The sequence below is a fragment of the Labeo rohita genome, chromosome 20 (genome assembly GCF_022985175.1).
Source record: "Labeo rohita strain BAU-BD-2019 chromosome 20, IGBB_LRoh.1.0, whole genome shotgun sequence".
NCBI classification, from domain to species: Eukaryota; Metazoa; Chordata; class Actinopteri; order Cypriniformes; family Cyprinidae; genus Labeo; species Labeo rohita.
The window spans coordinates 20686286-20711551 of record NC_066888.1 but is presented as its reverse complement, the minus strand read 5'-3'; the positions used below and the strand labels follow the sequence as shown (position 1 = coordinate 20711551).

Below are 25266 nucleotides of genomic sequence, written 5' to 3'. Positions count from 1 at the left end.
TGGTCTGAGGTAAGAGCTCATGTCAATCAACTATCGTGGGAGTGGCCTCACATAGACAGGCATCTGAGAACGGCTCGATTTGAAAAAGGGGATATATTTTTTACAGATTAATTAAAAACCACTGCATGGATTTTTATCATTATAGGGTAGATTTGTACATACACTGCCAACACACATTAATGTTCAAACAACATGAAAAAGAACTTAGCATTTAATGACAGAATTTTCATTTTTGTGTGAACTATCTCTTTAAGTCATTATGTTGATTGATTATGTGGGTGCACAAGAATTCATTCAGTCGAAAACTGAGCTTTTTTTATGTCAGCCAATGTTCTAAATTAATATTTACTTTATTTGAATAGAAACAAGCTGAATTGGGACTTATTAAAGAGAAAAAAAAACTAAATACGATGAGATGTCATGCAGGTGTCGCGTGATGACGTAATTACGTGTTGACGTACAAGGTAAGCTGAGTCAGTTTTGGAAACGGTTCTTTAAAATGAACGGTTCGAAGGAGGAGAAAAGAGACGAGTCTTTCTTCTAGTCGCTAAACGACAGTGGATAGACTCAAAGGGTTTGTTTGAGGAGGTCAGAAGGAGTTCATTGGCGCGAGGTGGTAATAAAGCCCTGCGCTCGTGCTGTCGGCAATCCCAAGCGATCCTGTCGCCTAGCAACATGGCAAACTTTCCCTACTGCCTGAGTCTCACCCTGGGCATCGCTTCCTAGTCATCATTATCTTCCGTGCTTTAATCAGCCAAGTGTTCCTGCAAACTATGAACTCTTAGATTAGAAATAAGGCCTACGTACACTTGCCATGTCGAAGTCACCCAAGAAAAAGACGTCCTCCTCCAGCCTCGTCGCTTCTTCGCCTGGACACTCTCCCAAAAAAGAGTAAGATTTGGCTGAAGAGTCGTTAATACAACCTCGCTGTGTATATGAACTCGAAATATTTTAATAATATGGATAAATCACAGATAATACATTTGATAAAACATCACGGTATTATATTTGTTATCAGCTTACATGTTTTGCTAAAATTTTGGAGGTCGGTAGTTTTAAATTTGATAACATAATTACAACATTTGTTTCTGGCAAATTATTATATTACAGTTTTCTGGTAGCTTTTTTTGGGTGTTTAACACGAAATTGTTTATTTTTTGTGCGTGTGTGTATTTTGTATTAACAACAACAACAACAACAACAACAGACCTATTTTTCTAACAATAATAACGTATTATATCATTTTATGTCACCCATTGATACATACATACATACATACATACACTACCGTTCAGAAGTTTGGGGTCAGTACATTTTTATTGTTTCTTTTTTTTTTTTTTAAGAAATTAATACTTTTATTCACCAAGGATGTATTAAGTTAATAATTAAAAGTTTATTAAAAGTGAATAATAAATAATTTACATTGTTATAAAATATTTATATTTTGAATAAACACTGTACTTTTTAAACTTGTTATTCATGAAAGAATCCTGAAAAAAAAATTACAGGTTCCAAAAAATATTTGGCAACACAACTGTTGATATTATCCAACACTGATCATTCTAATAATAAATCAGCATATTAGAACGATTTCTGAAGGATCATGTGACACTTAAGACTGGAGTAACAGCTGATAAAAATTCAGCTTTTCATCACAGGAATAAATTCTATTTTAAAGTATGTTAAAATAAAAAAACATTATTTTATATTGTAAAAACATTTTGCAATATTGCTTTTTTATTTTGTTTTTTTTTTAATCAAATAAATGCAGCCTTGATGAGCATAAGAGACTACTTTAAAGACTATTACAAGTCTTACTGACCCCAAACTTTTGAACAGTAGTGTACATAAAGTGTTAAACCTAAATATAGGTTAGGTAGAGAGATAGATTGCTACTAATATGCAGTTAAGATAGAAACCAATAATTGAAAAGACCAATCACAAATTATTATGCAAATTATAAGTAGTGTTTTTAAATAGATTACATTAAAAATGTACTGTCTCTAGAGCATCCTCAATGGTCAGTGCATCAGAAAGCCCTGAAGAGCCAAAGAAGAGTCTCATTTCTCTCTGGCCGGAGTGGAATGACACTGAGGTCAATGCTGAGAAATGGGATGCTGCTAAAGCCCCTAAGGATAGCAAGGTGAGAATTAATGAATAGAACGTGATTTAATATTCAATGTCTTTCCTTTATAAAAAGCTTTACAGAGCAATGTCAGTGTTGGTGAGAGTAGAAATCTGTTTCAGTGAACTGCTTGGCTTGAGAGATGTACTGTAGCATTTCAATTGATGAGTCAGAGCGGTTGGCACCATGCACTCTGTAATTTGATCATCATATTTTAATAGCTTTTATTCTGTTTTGTATTTGTTTTCCTTTGAATGTGAATCTAAAACCATGCTGAGTGTTTTATGTAACAACATTGTCAACAGCTCTTTGATGATCCAGAAGGGAAGGTTGAACTTCCTGCCTCCTTGAGAATACACACTTGGAAACGTCCTTCAGAGTACATACTTAATAAGGTAAGGGTTTATAAGCCATATGCGTGTTTTCACTTTTCTAGCAGGTCCAACAAATTTGGAAAAACTGTATTAACGTGGGTAGGTAATGTTGAATATGAATGAGTTTGCAACATTTCTTGCCAAGTGTACTTATAAATGTAGTTTTGAGCTTAACTGTGATATGTAAAGCACTCATAAACTTATCTTTTCCTGACATGACCAACCAACACACATACAAAAAGCATACTTGTTCATTTTGTGTGGACCCTGTTCTTTAGTTGCATGTTTTTTGGGAAAATCCAGTCTCAGTGCTGAGCCTCATTGGTGATGCTGCTTTCATAAGAGTTCAGGTTGTGATTAAATTACCTCATGCCCAGGATAACATTTCACAATTATTCCTCCATTTTGATGAGTCTAGGCAAGTCATGGGATACTAAATAGTCACAACAAGCAGCAAAATCACAAGGCAATCAAGGCTAGGAACTAGAGCTCTGAAACCAATTATTTTTGCCATCTGACTAGCTGTATTTAAGATGTTTAATTTACAGAACGAATGAAGGTCAGCTCTGTTGTCATTTCCATGGCAACAATTGGGATAAAAAGATGATAGCTGCGATTTTTCTCTCCAAGTATGTGAGTGATACTAAGAGCCTTCAATTTACATAAGATTAAAAGTCCATTAACAGAAGATTATCAAATATTCATGGATTCATGTTCTTCTGAGGGTCAGTATTATCTGTGATAGTAGTGGGTGAAAAAACGTTTTTCTTCATTTCTTCAGTCACACAAATTGTAATATCTAAAATTCCCAGTATGCACAAGTGTTATCATTTTAAATAATCATTTTTCAGTTTTATAGTGCAATCTCAAATAATTGCACTGAGTTTGGAGTCGGTTAGTGTTTTTAAAAGTGTTTTCGAAATAAGCCTCCTATCCTCAGCTGCATCTATTTGATCAAAACTACAGTAAAAACAGTAAAATTGTCAAACAGTGTTATAGTTTGAAGGAACTGCTTTCTGTTTTAATATATTTTAAAATGAAATGTATTCTTGTGATGGCAAAGCTGAATTTTTTAGCAGCCATTGCTCCAGTCTTCAGTGTTGCATGATCCTTCGGAAATCATTCTAATATGCTGATTTGTTGCTCAGTAAAGATTTCTTCTTGTGATCAATGTTGAAAACTAAGGAAGCCCGTTTTCAACACTGAATAAAAAATATAAAGTTAATTGTGACTTTTTATCTTACAATTCTGACTTTCTCAAAATTGCAAATTTACATCAAGTTATAAAGTCAGAATTGTGAGATATGAAGTCAGAATTGCAGGATATAAATTCGCAATTCAAACTTTGTTTTCTCGAAATTGTGAACTGGCTTACTGTTTTTTCTCTGATTTTTTTTTTAAATGTAAACTCACAATTGCAAGAAAATCAGAATTGTGAGATAAAAAGTTGCAATTTCCTTTTTTGTATTTTTTAGTCAGAAAAAGGGCTTCCATAGAAAACAGTATGTGCTTAATATTTTTTAAAATAAAAATTTAACTTTTATTGTAGCAATGTAAAAATCTTTATTTTTTACTTCAACTTAATGCATCACTGCCGAATGAAAGTAATGATTTTTTGGAAAAAAAAAAAAAAGATTCTTCAGAAAAATCCTTCAGGTCCCACAAATTATGTGGTTTTTCAGCCTTTTTGTGTATTTGAACCCTTTCCAACAATGACTGTATGATTTTGAGATCCATCTTTTCACACTGAGGACAACTGAGGGACTCATATGCAACTATTACAGAAGGTTCAAACACTCACTGATGCTCCAGAAGGAAAAACGATGCATTAATAGCCAGGGGTGTAAACTTTTGAACAGAATGAAGAACAGAACAGTTTTCTTATTTTGCCTTAACATCATATTTTTTTCATTTAGTACTGTTCTTCAGAAGCTACAGAAGATCCCAGAAGACAAAAATAAGTGAAATTTACCCTGATCTTCAAATTCAAAAAGTTTTCACCCCCCTTAATGCATTTTTTTGAACCTTCTGTAATAGTTGCATATGAGTCCCTTAGTTGTCCTCATTGTGAAAAGATGAATCTTATAATCATACATTCATTGTTGGAAAGGGTTCAAATACACAAAAATGCTGAAAAATCACAGCATTTGTGGGACCTAAAGGATTTTTCTGAAGAACAGCGGGCAACTTAACTGTTGAGGACAAACAAGAGACTCATGAGCAACTATCACAAAAAAAAATCTAACAACTGGATCATTCAGGTAACAACACAGTATTGAAAATCAAGTGTATGTAAACTTTTGAATTGGGTTTTTTTTTTAAATCAGCTATTATTTTCTCTTGTGGACTATATGTAAATATATTTTATGTGAAATATCTTATTCAGGTCAGTACTAAATAAAAACTAACATGCATTTTGTATGATTCCTTTTATTTTTTTCAAATAATTAACATTTTGCAGATTCTGCAAGGTGTATGTAAACTTTTGACTTTAACTGTATACACACACACACACTTTATGTTTGTTCTAATTGAAAGCTAGAAAGCTAAGGAAGTCAGGAACTGGAATTACAGACATAATATGTATCTCATCCTTTTAATCAGACTCCTGTTGTGGTGGAAAATGAAGCTGCCTTTGACCTCACCTCAGCAAATGAGCATTTACTCTCAAGTGAGGTGAGTCCATAAATTATTTCCGATGGTCAGCATTACTGATTGGAACTACGAATAATTAGTGTAGTTGGCATTAACATACACTCTGTCACTCTTCGTCCTGCACAACGATTTCACAGCTTATGCGATGGGTCATTAGTGAGCTCTACATTCTGTGGAAAGTCTGTAACACAGCAGAGGAGAAGGCCACAGAAACAGTTCCCAACCTTTGGAAACCCTGGGAACACATTTACTCCCTGTGTAAAGTAGCACAGGATCACATGCCCCTCTATAATGCCTATGGGAAGTATGTCATTAAACTCTACTGGATGGTAAGTTCAGGTTGAGTATGGACTCCATAATACTTGTATTGTGTGAGACTGAAGTAGCTAAATTTACATGCACACACAGAGCGATCTAATCAGTATTTCACTATGTTATGTCAGATGATCTATTATTCATCATTCATAAGTGCAACATTTATTTGTTTTTACCAGATGCTTTTATCCAAAGTGACTTCCAAATGAGGAAAAATGCAAGCAATTTAACATAAAAAACAATTACAACAAGCCACAAGCAAATTTAATGTTGAATATTTTACTGAAAACCTGCTGTGAACAAGATTAACTGCATTTTCTTTCAGCTGTGTGTCTCTTTGTGTTAATACTAGAAGAATACTGTAATAACTAGATGAGTTTTGTTAAAAAAAAAGAAAGAAAGAAAGAAAACTTAAAGTAGAATAGTTCAGCAAAAAAATTTCGGTCATAAATAAACTCACCCTCATGTTACATCGAAACCATGTGCAAATATGCTTTACATCATTCGGATTGGCTATAGCGTAAAAAGTACACAGCGAATGTACACAGGCCGCTCAACACCTATTGTAGCATATGTCTACATTTTCCTGCTGGAAGGACACTGTGTCCTTTAGGCAGTGATTAAGTGAAAACACAACGCTTATCAGGGAGCCAAGAGAGTCGGCAGAACCGTGACTGGCTGATAGCTTTATCCTCTGGGCATGAGAAACTGAGAAACAATTATTTACCTTAACAGCTCCTAGTACTAAATGAGCAAACACTGACCTACACGCAGCTAACAGTGATATGTTTGACAGGTGATATCAAAAATAGTAAAGTAACACTCTTTCAAGCACAAAAGCATTTTAGATAAGGCCTATGTGCTGGGTAATGGTTATTTAGTTGCTGACTGATCTTCTAAGATCACTTTCTTTAATAAAACTCCATTAGAGTTAATGATGTTTACCACTGCATTTTACACTGCTCATTTTACTGTGTACAAAATACGCACTAATAATCCAATAAGTGGTATATTTCACAGCACATACATAAATGAATTAATGATATTTAACAAAAATTGAGCCACACAAATCATGCTATCAGTGTACTGTCCAGATGGAATGTGTTGATTATATGATGAACTTTTTTTGCAGCATACAAAAATGGTTTTCAATCCTGTTTTTTAGGTATTTTAGAGTGTTGTCTCATTAATGAATGTATTTTTTACAAGAATTGTCTTTTGGTTTCTTAGGAAAGTTGGAGGAAGATTACAGTTGATGACATGTTACCATTTGACAAGGATGATAACCTGCTGCTTCCTGCTACTATGAACCAATCAGAGCTTTGGCCTATGCTGTTGGCTAAAGGCATACTAAAGGTGGCCAGTACTGAGTGAGTCTTTGAACATAATCCAAACAATTAAAGGTATAGTTCACCCCAAAATGAAAATTCTGTCATTAGTTTCTCACCCTCATGTTGTTCGAAACTTGTAAGACCTTCGTTCATTTTAATAACACAAATTTAGATATTTTTGATGAAATCCGAGAGATTGCTGACCCTGCATAGACAGCAGGGCAACCACGTTCAAGGCCCAGGAAGGTAGTAAGGATATTGTTAAAGGAGAAGTTCACTTCCAGAACAAAAATGTACAGATCATTTACTCACCCTATTGTAATCTAAGATGTTCATGTCTAGTTGTAAAGAAATTATGTGTTTTTGAGGAAAAAATTTTAGGAATGGGGAATATAGGAATGTTTTCCATATAGTGGCGAGTTTGAACTTCCAATATGCAGTTTCAATGCAGCTTCAAAGGGCTCTAAACGATCCCAGCCGAGGAAGAAGGGTCTAGTCTAGTGAAACGATCAGTTAATTTCTAAAAAAAAAAATTTATAATTTATATACTTTTTAACCTCAAATGCTCGTCTTGTCTAGCGCTGCGTGAACTCTGTGCATTCCGGTTCATTAAAGTTAGGGTATGTCGAAAAACCCCCTTCTCATTTTCTCCTCCAACTTCAAAATTGTCCTACATTGCTGTTTTAACTTTTTTAGTAAAGTGTGTTTGACCCTCCTTGTGGGTTCACTTTCTGAACACTAGGTCAGTACTTCTGCAGCGATGTAGGACGATTTTGAAGTTGGAGAAGAAAATGAGATGCAAGTTTTTCGACATACCCTAACTGTATTGACCCGGAATGCACAGTGTTCACGCAGAGCTAGACAAGATGAGCTATGAGGTTAAAAAGTATATAAATTGTATTTGTTTTTTAGAAAATAACCAATCGTTTCACTAGATAAGACCCTTCTTCCTCGGCTGGGATAATTTAGAACTCTTTAAAGCTGCGTTTTGGATGTTCAAACTGGCTGGCACCATTGAAGTCCGCTATATGGGGAAAATTCTGAAATGTTTTCCTCAGAAAACATAATTTCTTCACGACTGAAGAAAGAAAGACATGAACATCTTGTATGACAAGGAGGTGAGTAAATTATCTGTAATATTTTGTTCTATAAGTGAACTTCTATGAAATTGTCCATGTGACATTAGTTGTTCAACCGTAATTTTATTAAAGCTACGAATACCTTTTGTGCGCAAAGGGAGCAAAAATAACTTCATTTAACCATTTCTTCACTTCCGTGTCAGTTTTCAATGCACATTCACAAGAGTACACAACACATGTCTGAAGTGGATGCTTATTAGTGAGTAACAACTTAAATTTCAGTCCGATTGTCACACAAAGCTTGGAATATAGGGACCACTTTTATGATATTTGAATTATGCTTTAGTGTACTTTTTGAAATGGCTGTCTCCGTTATTTTCCATTACAATATTCTGTTTTGTGCTCCATAGAAGAACTGATTTTTTCAGTTCGTGGTGTAAATGTTTAATCTATCATAGGAAATGAGAAGTCTCTGAGCCGCTTAATCATTTATGGTTCTAAATAATATGAACAGAAGCAAAAAGCACAATGGTGTCTTTCCAGGGGGCTTTTTCTCAATTAACACATATATACATGCTAAAAAATGCTTTACTGCCAAGGTTGGGTGCAGAAGCACTCACAGTCGTCACTCACCTGAAGCCTCTGTGCGTTCTTTTTTAAAGCGTGCTTGTCTTCTTGTGTGGCAGTGATAATGATGGAATGGTTCTTTGCGTGAAGATGAACAGTGAAATCGTGCAGTTAATTAATAGCTGCCGGACTGGTTGAATACTGCATCCCGTGAGGCACAATTAGAGCATCAGCCATCTGGTTTCTTCAGAGAAAGAGAGCAAGAGGTCACACACACACACACACACACACACACACACACGCAGACATAGACGTGCACAGATCAACGTCTGAAATGACACATAATGGAACTGGAACTGAGTGTGCATATTCATGGAGTTCCTTCTGAGCGTAGAAGTATTTTAGTGTTTTAGGACATATTTGTATGTATTGTGTGGACAATGATGTTGTGGTGTTCTTTCTCCAGTACTCCAGTCTCAGGCTCCGGGAGAGAGTTTGGAGAGTTTACAGTCATCCACTGTCTCACCGGCTGGATTCCGGAGATCATTCCTTTAAAGTGAGGCTCTCTTCAAACACTTCGAAAAAATCTTACTTTACGTGTTGCATACTAAATTCTGAAAATGCTGTGGGTTTCAAAGTGCAGTATTAGTCAAAGGTCAGACAGTGCGCTTTATTTTTAGCATGTGCAACGGTAAACGTGTGCATTAATTTTTAACAATCATTATCAGGCTAATGTTAGTGTTTCAGCAAAGCATGATAAGTATTTTTAATGTTTAATTAAATATGTCTTGTTAAACATTTGCAGTATTAAAGGGGTCATGAGCTGTCTTTTTTTATTTTGTACTGTTCTCTGAGGTCCACTTATAATGTTATCAAGATTTTTACATTAAAAAACATCATAATTTAGAAGTAATAGGCTATTTCTGTCCTGTTTTTAACCCCCCTCATCATAACGCTCTGTTTGAATAGGCGTGGTGGATTGTTGCCCACTGCTATGATTGGCTAATAGTTGTGTATGTTTGACAGCCTACATTCCCCATAGATGGACGCTGCTGTGATTTAGGTCAAAAATGCATAAATACTCAGTATATAACTAACAGACAAAGCAACAATCACAACGTAATAAACAGTTACTCACACTTGTGTGGGGCGACATTACTGTCGGATTACTGCTTCAAGCTTCAAAGGTTCTTACTGATGTGGTCTGGAACTTCACTAAAAATAGTAAAAAGTTCATCCACTCTTTCCTAACGTTGGGATCAGAAGGAAGGAAATGCAAAGACTGTTTTTCCACAACTTGGCACTGCACAGTGTCTTCTTGTTTTCAGAGCCATCTTTATCGTTTGGTTTCTGCATAGAACTGTGTTTGCCTCTTGTTATTTACACTACATGCGCAATTCGGTGGGCGGGGCTAAACAGGAAGTGATGTAGAGGTAGCCGTTGGTCTTATTCAGAGGTGGAGTTTAGCCACACTATTACATCACAGAGTGGTACATTCCACAACTGGTCATTTTGGCAGGTTGGCTGCAATATAAGCTTTAATAAGTTAATAAGAGTTTCGAAACTTACAGGGTGTTTTTATAGTACAATGACCTCTTATGTGTCAAAATATCAAGGGAATTTTGGTTTTTCAGTTTATGACCCTGAAAATTGACATGAGAAGGAAACTAAATCTATTTTTTAAATGTATATTTATCTAATTAATTACATTACTTCATGTATGTGTTTAATTCAAGATTGAATGTATCGACTTGCATTGGGTCATTCGACCAAATCGGAACATTTGCGTCCCTAAGAAATAATCAAACATAGATTTAATACAAAAACAAATAAATGTGCAATTTAAAAACATAACAATACTATGCTTTTATCAATATTACATAAAAAAGTCAATTAAGTATTATTTTAAATAATTTAAATTTATTTATGCTGGTAATTTTTAATTTGCAAAATGAAGGCAAAATGATATAAAAATCGTTTAAAGTTATATCTTGATTTTATTTAGTTACAGCAATAGTGATGCCTTTATCCATATTAGAGAAGCTGGAACAGAACATCATCAGTGATACTTCTTTGACGCATATGTGGATTTTCTGCACGAGGGCGCCCTCTGGCGTCCAGTATAAATGAAACCCATTCTATTTTGCGAAAAAATAAAAAAAATAATACCTCTCTCAAAACAAAAATTAAGCAGACATATACTAAACCACACTTTTTCCAGTGTACAAAGGTTTACGGGAGTATTTTGTTAATTTGTTGCAAAAAAAACCCAAACTGAAGTGGCAAGATATCCAAACCGAACTGAAAACTGTGGTTAAAAACCGAGGTACGTGTTGAACCGTGTAGTAACTGTGTTGTTGTATCCCTAGCCTATAGCATTGTCTTTATGTGTGTGGTATGTGCTAACAAGCGTCATTAAGCTGTGCTCTGCGATCCACAGAATGTCCTTCTTTTCCTCACAGTGTGCACAGATGCCGTCCTTATTAGGAGAAAATGGGCTGCAGACACTATGTTGTTGTTCTGCGAACAAATGGCTGGTCTTTACAACCATTCCGGCTTTATCGAGTTACTGCAGGAATGTTGTTGCTGTAAAGTTCACGTGTAACTTTCTCTTCTCTAGCGTTTGACTCCGTCTCTGTAGTTTGTTGTCACTTCCTCAGCAAAACTCTCACATCTGCTCTGTTTTAGGATACACGGCGTGGCGTCTTGTAATTTACGCTCTGATGAGTTTCCATGTTTCATAGACTCCTCAGAGACCGGTACATGCATTCAGAGAGCGTACACTCATATTTTGGAGAAGTAAATTGCTGTGAGATGAGCGTACACATCTTGCTGTCATATCTTCTAGAGAACTATCATTTTTTTTCAAGGGTTTGTGTGTGTGTCAAAGTAGGGTCTCCTGAGGTCATTTACTCTATGTTGTAGTCATATCTCACTCCAACAGCTCACATGTTTGCCAGAACATCAGAGAGCCAAGAAAGTCCAAAAAATCCTTGTAACACCTGATGGCCAAACATTTTAACAATTTCAGCATGAAATTAGAAAACATGAGCAAGCAGATGACTGAAAAGAAACTTTTTTTTAAGATTACCAGGGATATACATTAAGTTTTGAATGGCAGTGTACGTATGTGAAATGTTAAAGACTCAAGTTAAAAACAAGCAAAAGAGCGTGTTTTGTTTGCATTTGTTTTTTATCGGTTTAGACCTTTATTCAAGCTGTAGTGATCACCTGTACTAGTTAATTGAGCATTGCTTGCCTTTCCTCTAATTGCTGTTTATTGATTGGTCCAAAGTGCAGAGGCATTGTTTGTTCAGCTTTATTAGTCTCATTCATTGATCCTGTGACTGGACAGTAAATTGATACAAGCTTTTTGTTATTCCGGGCTTAAATAGGTTTTAATCAATTGAGATTATTAGATAACTTCACAGTAAAACTCTAATGAAGCGATGGAGATCAAAACATCACACTCTAATCTTCCATGTGTTAATATCGTTCCTAGATCCTGGTACACAGGGAAAATTTGGGAATTTCTGAGGGACAATATTCCTCAATTCCACTTGGAGGAAGAGAGTTCAGAGGAAACTACGATTGGTGACCTAACGACAACAGATTCTAATGTGAATGAGACCAAGAGCGAATCTCCCCCACTACCTAAGAGCAGAGGTACAGACCCACACACACACACACACACATTGCAGTCATTTATCCATTAACAGTACGTGACATGTCTGATTAAAAAGACACCGGCAGAGAGAGTAAATGAGAGAATCGATATGGCAAGATAACCTGCTGTGTAAATGGCTCTTTTATTTTTCTAATAAAACTTTAAAAAGGTCTGAGTGCTTTAGGATTCAAAGTCATTTAAGTTTGACTTTGTTAAATATCAAGTGTTTAACAAGTATTTGAGGATTCCATGAAAACCATAATTGTGATAGTTGTCAATTCAGAACATTTTTATTCTAAATGTTGCAGTGTGGAGGTTTAGTGGTACAGTGGTAACCTTGTGACCTCATGCATGAAGATACAGTGTCAGTATTCAGTGAGAGTTGAGGTGTTATTAGCCATTTAGGGTTAAAATCTTCAGTGCCTGATCACATGATCAATCTGTAGTTACCACCATAAAGCTGTTAAAGGTATAGTTCATGCAAAAATGAAAATTCTGTCATTAATTACTCACCCTCATCTCGTTTCTAACCTGTAAGACCTTCGTTCATCTTCGGAACACAAATCAAGATATTTTTGATGAAATCTGAGAGCTTACTGACCCTGCATTGACAGCAATGGTACTACCACGTTCAAGGCCCGGAAAAGTAGTATGGACATTGTTAAAATATTCCATGTGACAGCAGTGGTTCAACCGTAATGTTATGAAGCTACGAGATGCTACGATGAACTTCATTCAACATTTTTTTTCTCTTCCGTGTCAGTCTTTACCACATGTTCACAAGAGTACTGCAATGCATACGTTTGATGCTGCCGACGCAGGAGCTGGCGTTCTGACGTAAAACATCTATTTCTCTTATTTCATCGTCTGTTTATTCTGGTTAAAATAAGTAAGGCCGGGCAAAAAATTGCAAGACATCCTATCTGTCAAAATCAACAAAGCGCAGCGCATCCGGGTTCTACATCAGAGAATTCTGTTTCAGATGGACTATTTTATCGATGTCCTCACTACTTTACCTGAACATGGTAGTTGTGTTGCTGTCTATGCAGGGTCAAAGAGCTTTCAGATTTCATCAAAAATATCTTAATTTGCGCTCCGAAGATGAACGAAGGTCTAACGGGTTTGGAATGACATTAGCGTAAGTAATTCATGACAGAATTTTCATTTTTGGATGAACTATCCCTTTAAGAGTGGAAGACTTCATTTTTGGATGCCATCAATATTTGATGGCTTTCAGTTTGTGTATGTTGGCTTTGAGGTCATCTACATGCTTGCACACACCTAAATGTTGATTAAAAATGAACCATTTAGCAGATATACAAATTTAAATTTTGAAGTATCTTCTGAGAAAATGCACAAAAAATATTGTTGACTCCATATTAGGGCAATTTTAAATATATGATTTTAGGGCTTAAAAATAGTGGAAATTGGTGTAGTCATTCCAGTAATGCTTAAATTATTTATCTGACTAGAAAGTACTTTTTATGAGTATCATGGAAAAATCTTGAAAATTTATATTGTAATATAATATATAATAAATGTACAATATAATACAAGTAATGAAAATGTGTTAGACCCTAAAAAGAGATGGGAATTGCAATAATGACTGTCATGGAAATCATCATGGTTATCGCCATAGTCAATTTTTTTCTAGTAATGCTGGAACAGTTTCTTCAATTAGACATTACTCTTTGTGGGGGCAGAAGTCATGGAAAGTCGTGGAAATTAATTTATCCGAAAGTAGGGGGAATCTAAAGTCCATCTGCCTTTAATATGTCCCACCTGACTTAATGAAAAAGAAAATCGTCATCATCAATCGTCATGTTTATGTGGGTCTTTTAAAGGGATAGTTTATCCAAAAATGAAAAATCAGTCATTAATTACTCACCGTCATGTCGTTCCAAATCCGTGAGACCTTCATTCATCTTTGGAACACAAATTAAGATATTTTTGATTAAATCCAAGAGCTTCTTTTCCTCCATAGACAGCAACACAACTGACACATTTAAGGCCCAGAAAGGTAGTAAGGACATCGCTAAAAAAGTCCATGTGACATCAGTGGTTCAATTTTAATTTTATAAAGTTACGAGAATACTTTTTGTGCACAAAGAAATCAAACAACTCATTCACGAGAATACCACCATGCATGCATGTGGTGCTGCTGACGCAGGAGCTGGCATTCTGACGTAGAACCCGGATGCGGTGCACCTTGTTTTCAATCCGAGAAATCCACACGTGTCGTGGTACTGTTGTGAACACATGTTGAAGACTGACACGGAAGAGACGTATTGTGAATAAAGTCATCATTTTTGTTTTCTTTGTGCACAAAAAGTCTTCTCGTAGCTTTATAAAAATTAAGGTTGAACCACTGATGTCACATGGAATATTTTAACAATATCCTTACCACCTTTCTGGGCCTTGAATGTGTCAGTTGTGTTGCCGTCTATGCAGGGTCAGAATGCTTTCAGATTTAATCAAAAATGTCTTAATTTGTGTGATGAACTAAGGTTTTGGAATGACATCATGAATAATTAATGACAGAATTTTTGGGTGAACTATCCATTTAAAGGGGTCATCGGATGCTAAGTTCACTTTTACATGTTGTTTGAACATTAATGTGTGTATGTACAAATCTACCCTATAATGATAAAAATCCATGCAGTGGTTTTTAATTAATCTGTAAAAATAATATTCCCTTTTTCAAATCAAGCCGTTCTCAGATGCCTGTCGTTGTGGCGTCACACTGACAGAGGCCGCTCACATGATAGTTGATTGACATGAGCGTTTTACCTCAGATCAGCTGTGACAGTCCGCCCTCTTTGTTTCGATGTCGGAGCAGGGATGTAAGTTAGACAAGAATATCTCCGATTGAGCGATTGAGGTGTTGTGTTGCTGGATGTAATAATGAACATAGTGGTCGTCATTTACTCCAGACATCTGAGCCGCTGAAGATGCAGTAGATTACGTTTGTTTGTGAAGGGAATGCGCCTCCCAATCTACATATATCCGTCTATGTTCGTGCGAATCATTCGTGATCGAGCTTCACTTACAGCAGAAGTGAGTATAAGGTTTTTTTTTATATATCTTTGCAAATGCCTTTCCTTATAACGTGGTAGTTAGGAAGTTTAGCGGCTAAACGCGGCTAAATGCAGCTAAAGTAAACAGGCTCGTCACTCCACAGAGAGAAGAGGGGGGCGGGGCAAGCAGAGCTTATTTGCATTTAAAGCAGCCTCTACCAGAATGAGATGATTTTTGCAAAGATTATTTTGGCAAGGTATAAAGAGTGTTGTTTTACACAACCATTGAGAATTTTTAACCAAAGTATATTATAGACTTTTCATTAAGACCCTAAAGAATCATATCAACTTGTGAAAAATGGGCATCCAATGACCCCTTTAAGGTTTGTGATCAAATTGCTTTGTTTTTCCTTGTCAGAGTCTGCTAAGAGGAAGAGTAAGGTTGCCGACCAAGACGGAAAAACCATTCAGCCCAATGCGGCTATCCATGCAAATGACAGTGAGTTTGAAATCTCTTTTTTGTGTTGTACGTGTGCATACATACATATAGACATTTATATATATGGTTCTTTTCCCCTCTCTCCTCACCATACATTATTCACTCAGAAAAATGTAGTTGAGGTATGAATATTTGATCCTCATACAGAAACACTCTATATGCTCTCTGAAAACGGCTATTAATAATTCGCAACCAATGTCGCCATATCGCACCGAGCTTGCCATAAAGCAACGGTGATCTGTTTAGCAGGGCATTAAGGGTAAAATGACCCATCTGTATCACTCTGTCCACTCTGACTGCTTGACTTCAGGTAGCACGCAATTCCGTCTCCACACATCACTTCTTTTGCAGGTTCATGTATTATGGAATCACTGCCAAAGTCTTCACTGCAAGATGTGTATCATGAGTATGAATAAATAAAACAACCCCCTTTCTGTATTTGTGTTTGCTCCGAAGAAGTGTTCAGCAGTCTTAATCTGTGTGTGTGTTTGTGTCCTACTCTGAACAGAGCGCCAGTGTTTTTCTCTCAGGTAGTGTGATCTGAATTGAATTATCTGGCATGGCCTCGGGCGAGCTCTGTCAATTCTGTCACTGTGCAGTTTATGACTAAAATATGCAAGGAGAGCAAAGAGCAGCGAATCACGCATGCACACAAACTCTCACACAATATGCATCAATTTTATACCGACCTGCTTTGAAAAGCTCAGTGCTGTGGTGATAAGGAGGTGTAATTGTCAGTATGCGTGTAAACATGGATTTCCGTCAGGTCTGTGGAGACTGACGATTTGATGAGTCTATTGAGACTAATGGTTTGCTGTTCAGATAGGCTGTTTTGGATAATTGGCTTCTGCAAGCGAGTGGTTCAGATTACACTGGGATAATGCGGTGTTTGCTGCTGAAATTCGTGCTCTCTTTCTCGTTATCCTTCGTAAACATTCCGTCTCTCCTTCGTTTGCTCTGTCCTCTTATCTATAGGGTCCTTTAATCCATATAATGAATCCGTCCCCTCTGTCTTCCTTTCACTCCCTCTGGGTGTTTGATACTAATTAATGGGTTGGAAATTATAACATGCTTTGACATATATCACTTTGGTACCGTGGCCTAGATCTTCAGAGCCTAAAGCGGTATCTCTTTTATTGAAACATGCACACACATGATCGCTGTTTAATCTATTTATGGCACTTTCCATGAATAGCACACAAAATAGGTCCTGTACTTCTTAAAATCATTTTTATTTCATTTTCAAGTGAAAGGAGGTGCTTAACCTTTGGAAAATGTTCATTGTCAACCTCAGGTGGGCAATATTATATGCTCTATTTTTTTTCCATTTTTCTCTGAGGTTTTCAACCCTGTTATCACATTTAGGACAAGGCTAATCACAGTTTAAAACTATATTTTTTTTGTGCAGTTTCAGTCTAAATTAAGCTATCACTCTGGGGGATTTAGCTAGTTTGGGCTCAAAGGTTGATTTGTAATACTGATTTCTGAAAAGAAAAATTAAGATAAGAAAATGTATATTAGGCAAAGTGTTATTTCTGGTAATTAAAATTAGTTAATAAATTAAGAAGAATAACTAAAACAATTATTATAAAATATAATAAACAGTTTATTGTTGTTATTGTTTTATAAAATATATATAATTTAATAATATATAATAATATAATATTTATTTTTCAAGTGAAAGGAAGTGCTTTTTTATATTATTTTATTTTATTTTATTTTTATTTTTTTGTGTAGTTTCTGTCTAAATTAAGCTATCAGTCTGGGATTTTAGCTAGTTTGGGTGCAAAGGTTGGTTCGTAATACTGATTTTTAAGATGAAAATTAAGATAAGAACATTTAAAGTAAGCAAAATACTATTTCTGGTAATTAAAATTAGTTAATACATTAATTATACATATCAAAATGATATAAAACATATTATTAGTTTATTAGATTGTGAACATTTTAGTGTTTTGTTTTAATTGTTGGATAGATTAATCAACGTAAGACAGACTAAAATGACTGTTTTTGCTCTTACAAAAAATAAATGAAGTAAAAATTAAAAAAATAGAAAAGTTATTTTATGTTGTAATAATAGGAAGTGCTTAACATTTAGAAATGTCAACCTCAGAAGGCCAATAATATATGCTCTATTTTTTTTTTTTTTTTTTCCCATTTCCTCTGAGGTTTTCAACCCAGTTATCGCATTTAGGACAAGGCTAATCACAGTTTAAAACTATGATTTATTTTATTTTATTTTATTTTATTTTATTTTATTTTATTTTATTTTATTTTATTTTATTTTATTTTATTTTTATTGTGTAGTTTTAGTCTAAATTATCACTCTAAACTATCACTCTGTGATAATTTTTTTTATTATATTATTTTATAATATTTTACAATATTTGTGTTTTCACTGTATTTTTTCACTGTATTGTTGTTACTGTTTTATAAATTATATATATATATATATATATATATATAATATTAATTCAAGTAAAAATTGCAGTTTTCTAAGAAGAAATTAAATTAAGAAAATTTTAAATTAAGCAAAATATTTTTGTTAATTAAAATTAGTTAATAAATTAATTATACATGTTAAAAATATTTTACAATATTTGTGTTTTCACTGTATTTTTTCACTGTATTGTTGTTACTGTTTTATAAATTATATATATATATATATATATATATATATATATAATATTAATTCAAGTAAAAAGTGCAGTTTTCTAAGAAGAAATTAAATTAAGAAAATTTTAAATTAAGCAAAATATTTTTGTTAATTAAAATTAGTTAATAAATTAATTATACATGTTAAAAATAATACAAAAATATTAGTCTACTATTATTTTTATAATGTCAATATTTTATTATTTGTTTTTTTTTATTGTTGGATAGATTAATCAAGGTTAGGCAAGCTAAATGTCTGTTTTTTGCCCTTATAAAAAAATGAAATGAATAGTGTGTGAAATAAAAATAGTGTGTGCCTCTATTAAAAAAAATTAGAAAAGTTATTTTATGTTGGAAAAATATTTTACAACATTAGTGTTTTCACTGTATTTTTGATCAAATAAATGCAGCCTTGGTGAGAATAACTAAAAAAACAATAATAAAAAATAACAAAATATAATTAACTTATTCCTGTTACTGTAATAACATTACAGGTGCTTAACCTTTAGATATTGTTCATTGTCAACCTCAATTGGCCAATATTTTCAATATTTTCTATTTTCTCTGAGGTTTTCAACCCTGTTATCACATTTGGGACAAGCAAAAAGTGCAGTTTCAGTCTATTAGAAATGATATAGAAACATGTTAGTTGACTAATATTTTTATATTGTGAACATTTTAGTATTTGGTTTTAATTGTTGGATTACTCAATGTTAGGCAGTTTTCAGTACATTGTATTTCTAAACATGAAGAGCAAGTGGTCAAATCAACTTTATAATTTAACCCATGAGCTGAGCCTTTTTTTTTTTTTTTTTTTTTTTTTTTCTTTTTCCTCTCTTCCTTTTGGCCTTGAGCTTGATCATGTAACAGTCAGGGCACTGATGGCCTGATAAGAGATCAGAGATGGCCTTGGGAGATGAAGATCAAACACTGATAATGCAGTGCCTCTGTTCCTTCCTCTACACTGGAAGTTTGTGTGCCATGTGAATTAGGAAAATATGGCTTGACAGATTACAGTGCCCTCACCGCTGTTCATGCCTTTGTCTTTGAAACTCATGCCTTGATCTATCCACTCATCCTCTCTTCCCCTTATTCAAAATAGACTGCGCTCCATTCATTTCATTATGCTTTAAGTATTAAAGAGACGGAAGCCTGACAACGGGGAAAAAGTTCAGCTTAGAATTTGAGGGCCTGCAAAGTTTTTCATGCATATAAAGTAGAAATGACACCTCTTTTATGTATGCTTCTTTTAGTCTTTTTAAAAATGATCTTTCTTCTTCTTTCTTTCTTCTTTTTGATTTAGCCACTGGTCCTCAGATGGTAGTCTGTGCCAGTTACCAGCCCTTGCATCTGATGGAGAAAAGGACCTCAGTGCTTAAGAGGATGGTATGTTTTTCAGTCTGTAGAATATACACTACAATAAAAAGTTAGAGGTCAGTGAGTATTCATACTTAGCAAGAATACATTAAATTGATCAAAAGTGACAGTAAAGACGAAAAATCTATATATTAGAACTGATTTCTAAAAGATTTCTAACATTTCTAAAGGATCATGTGACACTGAAGACTGGAGTAATGACAGCTGAAAACTGACTTGGCCATCACAGGAATAAAATACATTTTAAAATATGTTAAAACAGAAAATTTATATTGTAATATTATCTTCAATATTAGTTCTTTCACTGTATTGTTGATCAAATAAAATGCAGCCTGGGTGAGAATAACTAAAAAACTACAAGAAAAATAGTAACAAATAATAAAATGTATTGTTGTTAATGTTCATTATATTATATTATATTTGAATAGCATAAGAATGGGGTCACCTACACTACCAGTCAAAAGTTTTTTAGTTTACGATTTTTAATGTTTTTTAAAGAAGTCTCTTCTGCTCACCAAGCCTGCATTTATTTGATCCAAAGTACAGCAAAACAGTAACATTTTGAAATATTTTTATTATTTAAAGTAACAGTTTTCTATTTGAATATATTTTAAAATGTTATTTATTCCTGCGATTTCAAAGCTGAATTTTTAGCATCGTTACTCCAGCCACACAATCCTTCAGAAATCATTCTAATATTCTGATTTGCTGCTCAAAATGACTTCTTCTTCTCCTTCTTATGTTGAAAACAGCTTTTCAGCAGAATTTTTTTCAGGTTTCTTTGATGAAAAGAAAGTTCAGAAGAACAGCATTTATCTGAAATACAAATCTTTGGTAACATTATAATTGTCTTTATCATCACGTTTGATGTTTAATGTTACAAAAGCTTTTTATTTCAGATAAATGCTGATTATTGGATCTTTCTATTCATCAAAGAATCCTGAAAAAACTGTACTCAACTGTTTTAAAATATTAATAATAATAGTAATAAAAAAAATTTCTTGCACAGCAAATAACACAGCAAATTTAGCTTTAATCAATGGAATAAATTACATTTTAAAATATATTCAAATAGAAAGCAGTTAATTTAAATGGTAAATATTTCACAGTATTACTGTTTTTGTAATTTAGTAATTTGATTAAATAAATGCAGGCTTGGTGAGCAGAAGAGACTTCTTTAAACACATTAAAAATCTTACTGTTCAAAAACTTTTGACTGGTAGTGTATGTGATGTGATTATTCGATTTCACTTCCCACCCAGTTTGTTTGATATGACGCCTCCACCGAGCACTTACCTAAAGCTCATTAATGTGCAAACCTGCCCCAAATGATACTCTCCCTCCCTCTGACTGAGTCTCAAGCAATATTTGGCTCTGTTTGGATTAGCGCTGGCTGTCTAATCCGTTATAAGTCTCTCCTTTAAAATCTATGATCGTGGTTGGTGGTGTGTTCTCCAGGCTGATTCGTCTGAGAGTCTGAGGCAGTATGGGCTCTCTCAGCTCTTCAGTCACCCTGTGCTGCTCACCTGCACTCGAGATTGCCCCCTGGTGGTCCCTCCTAAAGCTCCCCCAGTTCCTCAATGGAAACTCATCAGGCCCCGCAAACAGACAAACATTACTGATGAACCCAAGGGTAAGACGTGTATTTATGCGTGTATGTATGTTTTAATTTCTTTCTATCTTTCTATCTATCTATCTATCTATCTATCTATCTGTCTATCTATAAACTAATGTTTATGCTCTTTAGAACCCCCTGTTCAGAAGCCAGAACAGTTCATTGAAGTTTCCAGCCCCTTTATCAACTTCAAACTCATGACTATGGCTGCACATGACATGTAAGCTCTCTCTGTGTGAGTGTGTTTGAACTGCAGACTGTGCTAGCAATTACAGTACAGCGAAAATAGCCAAGCTAAGCTGAAAACTATCCTTTAGAGAAAGTCGCTAATGTGTTTACTTGCAGTACAGAATCATTTACAAGCTGCACTTGCAGGTGTTTAACTTAATAAACATCTTTATTGCTGGCAAATCATAGGATGCCTTTCCAGGTATCATTTCCAGAATTGAATGTAGGCATCGTCAGGGGAGGACAATTATAAACATTGTGTGTGTGTGTGTGGCAAAGCTTAAAGGGAAAATTTTCCCAGGAATGAAAATTACCCCATGATTTACTCATCATCAAGCTTTAAGAGTTGTGTTAAAAATGTCCTGGCTCTTCCAAGATTTATAATGACAGTGAATGGCTGTCTGATTCAATAGTGCAGTAGAAGTCCAATAAAGTGTGTCCATCCATCATAAAAAGTACTCCACTCACCTCCGGGGGGGTTAGTAAAGGCCTTCTGAAGTGAACTGATGCATTTGTGAATGGAAAATATCTTTCATATCTCTTCCATTAACTGTCGTATGCATGTTTACAAGAGAGTGGCATTCAAACGGATGATGTAGGACGTAGGCGAATACGGTTACGAATGTGGAAGCGCAAAAGAGAGAGCAAAACAAAACACTGGTCACGAATTAGAAGTACAAAATGAGGATTTGTAAAGAAAAATGTCATAGGATTTCAATATAACCCAAACAAAGGAAACTTTGCTTCCTTTGCTCCTGTAAACAAAACTTGGTTCTCACCGGAGCTTATGCTACGCCTTCGCTCTATGTCATCTGCTTGAAAGCCACTCTCTTGTGAACGTCAACGGAAGCTAGATATTACACGGTATAAAGTTTTAAATATCAATATTTCTCTTACAGAAATGCGTTGGTTCACTTCAGAAGGACTTTATTAACTCCCCCGGAGCAGTGTGGAGCACTTTTTATGATGGATGGATGCACTTTATTGGACTTCAAAATCTCAGCACCCATTCACTGCCATTATAAAGCTTGGAAGAGCCAGGACATTTTTAATATAACTCAGATTGTATTCATCTGAATGATGAAAGTCATATACACCTAGGATGGTTTGAGGGTGAATAAATCATGGGGTAGTTTTCATTTTTTGGTGAACTGTCACTTTAAATGACTTAAAAATGAAAACTAATTTTCTCATCCTCATGGGTCATAAAATAACATATTTTGAAGATCAGGTTATCAGAGAGTTCCATTGTATTGAAAAAAACTTTTATAACCATTTTTATGATTCATTTGACAAATGTAAAACAAAAATACTCATTTAAAAGCACTGCAAACCAATTCGTCATTGGAAAGAACACTCAAAAGAGTGATATGTGCAAATCAGGCATCGCTACTTCTCATTCTCAGCAGTAGTGAGTCAACTGCCAAACAGTTCATGTACTCTATGTATGTGTACAGTATGTATGTGTCTATTTCTCTGTACACCAGGTGGTAATAAGTACTTTCATTCATATCAATCAATCAGTAATACACAATTTCTCAAATCCATCGGTAGGAAACTGGAACCTAAGAGAAAAGTTTTGGTCCGTCATGTCAAAACTGTACCAAATGGCATGCCTGCCACCCACCAGGCATGAATTATTTAGAGTGTCTGAATATGAGCTTTGTTTTAGTTCCAGGTATTCAGTTACATGTGCAAGTACATTAGCACACTGAGTGCTAAAAGCACTAATTGGTTGTGTGGGAGAGTCAAACAGGGACAGAGACTGTGCTGAGGTTCTCATTGTGCTGCTCTCAAGCACAAGACAGTTTTTAGTCACACTTAAGTAGTCTAAAACTCTTTAGAGCATGAAACGTTTGTGCTTAACGTCAGAAAGCGGTACTTTTGTTATGTTTTTCTGGGATACAAATACAAGATAGTTATGCTTGTTATTAAATACAGTGTTTGTGTGTGTTTAGGGAACCGAGTGGTGCAAAGAGGCGTGGGTATAATTCTAACCTGACCTCCTTTTCTGAAATGGATGATAGTGAAGATGACCACACTAAAAATGACATCACCCAGAACAGTGTCAATACACTGGACGCCACTGTAGCAACCCAGGTATGTCTAATTTTTTGGCATTTCAAGATATTTTGATGAACAGAAAGCCAGAAATGACTTTTATTTAAAATCTAGGTTTCGTAACATCATAAATGTTTCATTTTTGATCAAATTAATGCATTCTCAGTGCATTCTAAAAGCATTAATTTCTTTCTAATCTTACTGACCCTAACTTTTGAACAGCATTTTATGTTGTGTGAATGGTGGCTGCTTTCTCTGAACAGATGCAGTTGAGAGTTTGACTGTACTCCAGGGATTGCGATGTGTGTTTCAGTTTATGCCATCTGTACAAGCAGTGTGCATCAAAATGTTCTGCTCTCTGGCTGTAGTGCGACTGGTGGCCGGGAGGCCGAGACAGGCTATGACATCCTCTAACGCCTCTCTCTTTCCAGCTCCAATGTCACTCTGCCTGTCTCCCTAATCAAGAGAGCGCCTCTGGCAGATCCAACATTAGAGGGATGGAGAATAAGAGAGAGAGAGGGAGAATGGTAAAACACGCTTGCCTCGTTGCATAAAAGGACAGGTCGTGTCCTCGGAATGATATAAAAAGCAGCACAATTAGCCTGTCAGTCATCAGAGTGGATGTCTCACAAGGGGTTCAGCTTAGATCGGACTGAGACAGATAGCTTCAGTGTAGTTTGTAAGATAAGTGTCCATGTGTGTGCGTGCCTGTGGGATCTAACTGGATTGATGTACCCTTACAGGAATAGTTCACCCCAAAATAAAATCATTAATGTCTTTTACTTACATTATTTACAGTGGTTCTGAACTCGTATGACTTTGTGTGGAATACAAAATTTAACTGATTATTTATCCTGGCCTCACTTTTCGATATGCGACCCTGGACCACAAAACCAGTCGTAATGCGACCCTGGACCACAAAACCAGTCGTAAGCAGCATGGGTATATTTGTAGCAGTAGCCAACAATACATTGTATGGGTCAAAATTATATTTTTTTCTTTTATTCAAAAATTATTAGGATATTAAGTAAAGATCATGTTCCATGAAGATATTTTGTAAATTTCCTACTGTAAATATAGCAAAACTTAATTTTTGATCAGTAATATGTATTGCTAAGAACTTTATTTGGACAACTTTAATGGTGATTTTTTTTTTCAATATCTAGATTTTTTTGCACCCTCAGATTCCAGATTTTCAAATAGTTGAATCTCAGCCAAATATTGTCCTATGCTAACAAACCATACATCAATGAAAAGCTTATTTATTCAGCTTTCAGACTGTGTATAAATCGCAATTTCATAAAAATTGACCCTTATGACAGATTTTGTGGCCCAGGGTCACATAAAATAAAAATGAATGAAAATTGGGCCTGTCACACCATGAAAGTAACAAAAATTGGTTCACTTATTCTGAAGCCACTGTATAATTTTGGTTTGTTTCTTACACAAGTCAGTACATCCAGCCTATATGCAGCGTGAAGAATTTAAACTTTAAAAAAATAAAATAAAATAATAAAATTTAAAAGATAAATAAAATAAAAATAAATGAGATGTTGCCTCGGAAACTAATTAAAATAAATTGTAAATTATAAAATTATTTAAATTAAAAAAAAAGTTTAACTAAAAAAAAAACTAAACTAAATTAAAAAATATTAAACCTATTAGAAATGTTACAAAAAGGAAAAACTAATAAAAATGTCA

The 25266-nt window shown here is 34.8% G+C and overlaps 1 protein-coding gene across 1 annotated transcript in view; it reads left to right on the top strand.

The window, feature by feature from the left end:
- Positions 1-483: 483 nt before the first annotated feature.
- Positions 484-25266, top strand: part of adgb (androglobin) — a 52732-nt gene continuing 27949 nt past the window's right edge. The window contains exons 1-13 of the mRNA XM_051137856.1: positions 484-891; positions 2008-2143; positions 2431-2520; positions 5104-5175; positions 5292-5483; positions 6700-6839; positions 8913-9002; positions 11949-12112; positions 15549-15629; positions 19588-19670; positions 21120-21294; positions 21409-21496; positions 23463-23604. Of these exons, the coding sequence (XP_050993813.1) occupies positions 815-891; positions 2008-2143; positions 2431-2520; positions 5104-5175; positions 5292-5483; positions 6700-6839; positions 8913-9002; positions 11949-12112; positions 15549-15629; positions 19588-19670; positions 21120-21294; positions 21409-21496; positions 23463-23604 (1530 nt within the window). The 5' untranslated portion in view covers positions 484-814. The remainder of the gene's footprint in view (positions 892-2007; positions 2144-2430; positions 2521-5103; positions 5176-5291; positions 5484-6699; positions 6840-8912; positions 9003-11948; positions 12113-15548; positions 15630-19587; positions 19671-21119; positions 21295-21408; positions 21497-23462; positions 23605-25266) is intronic.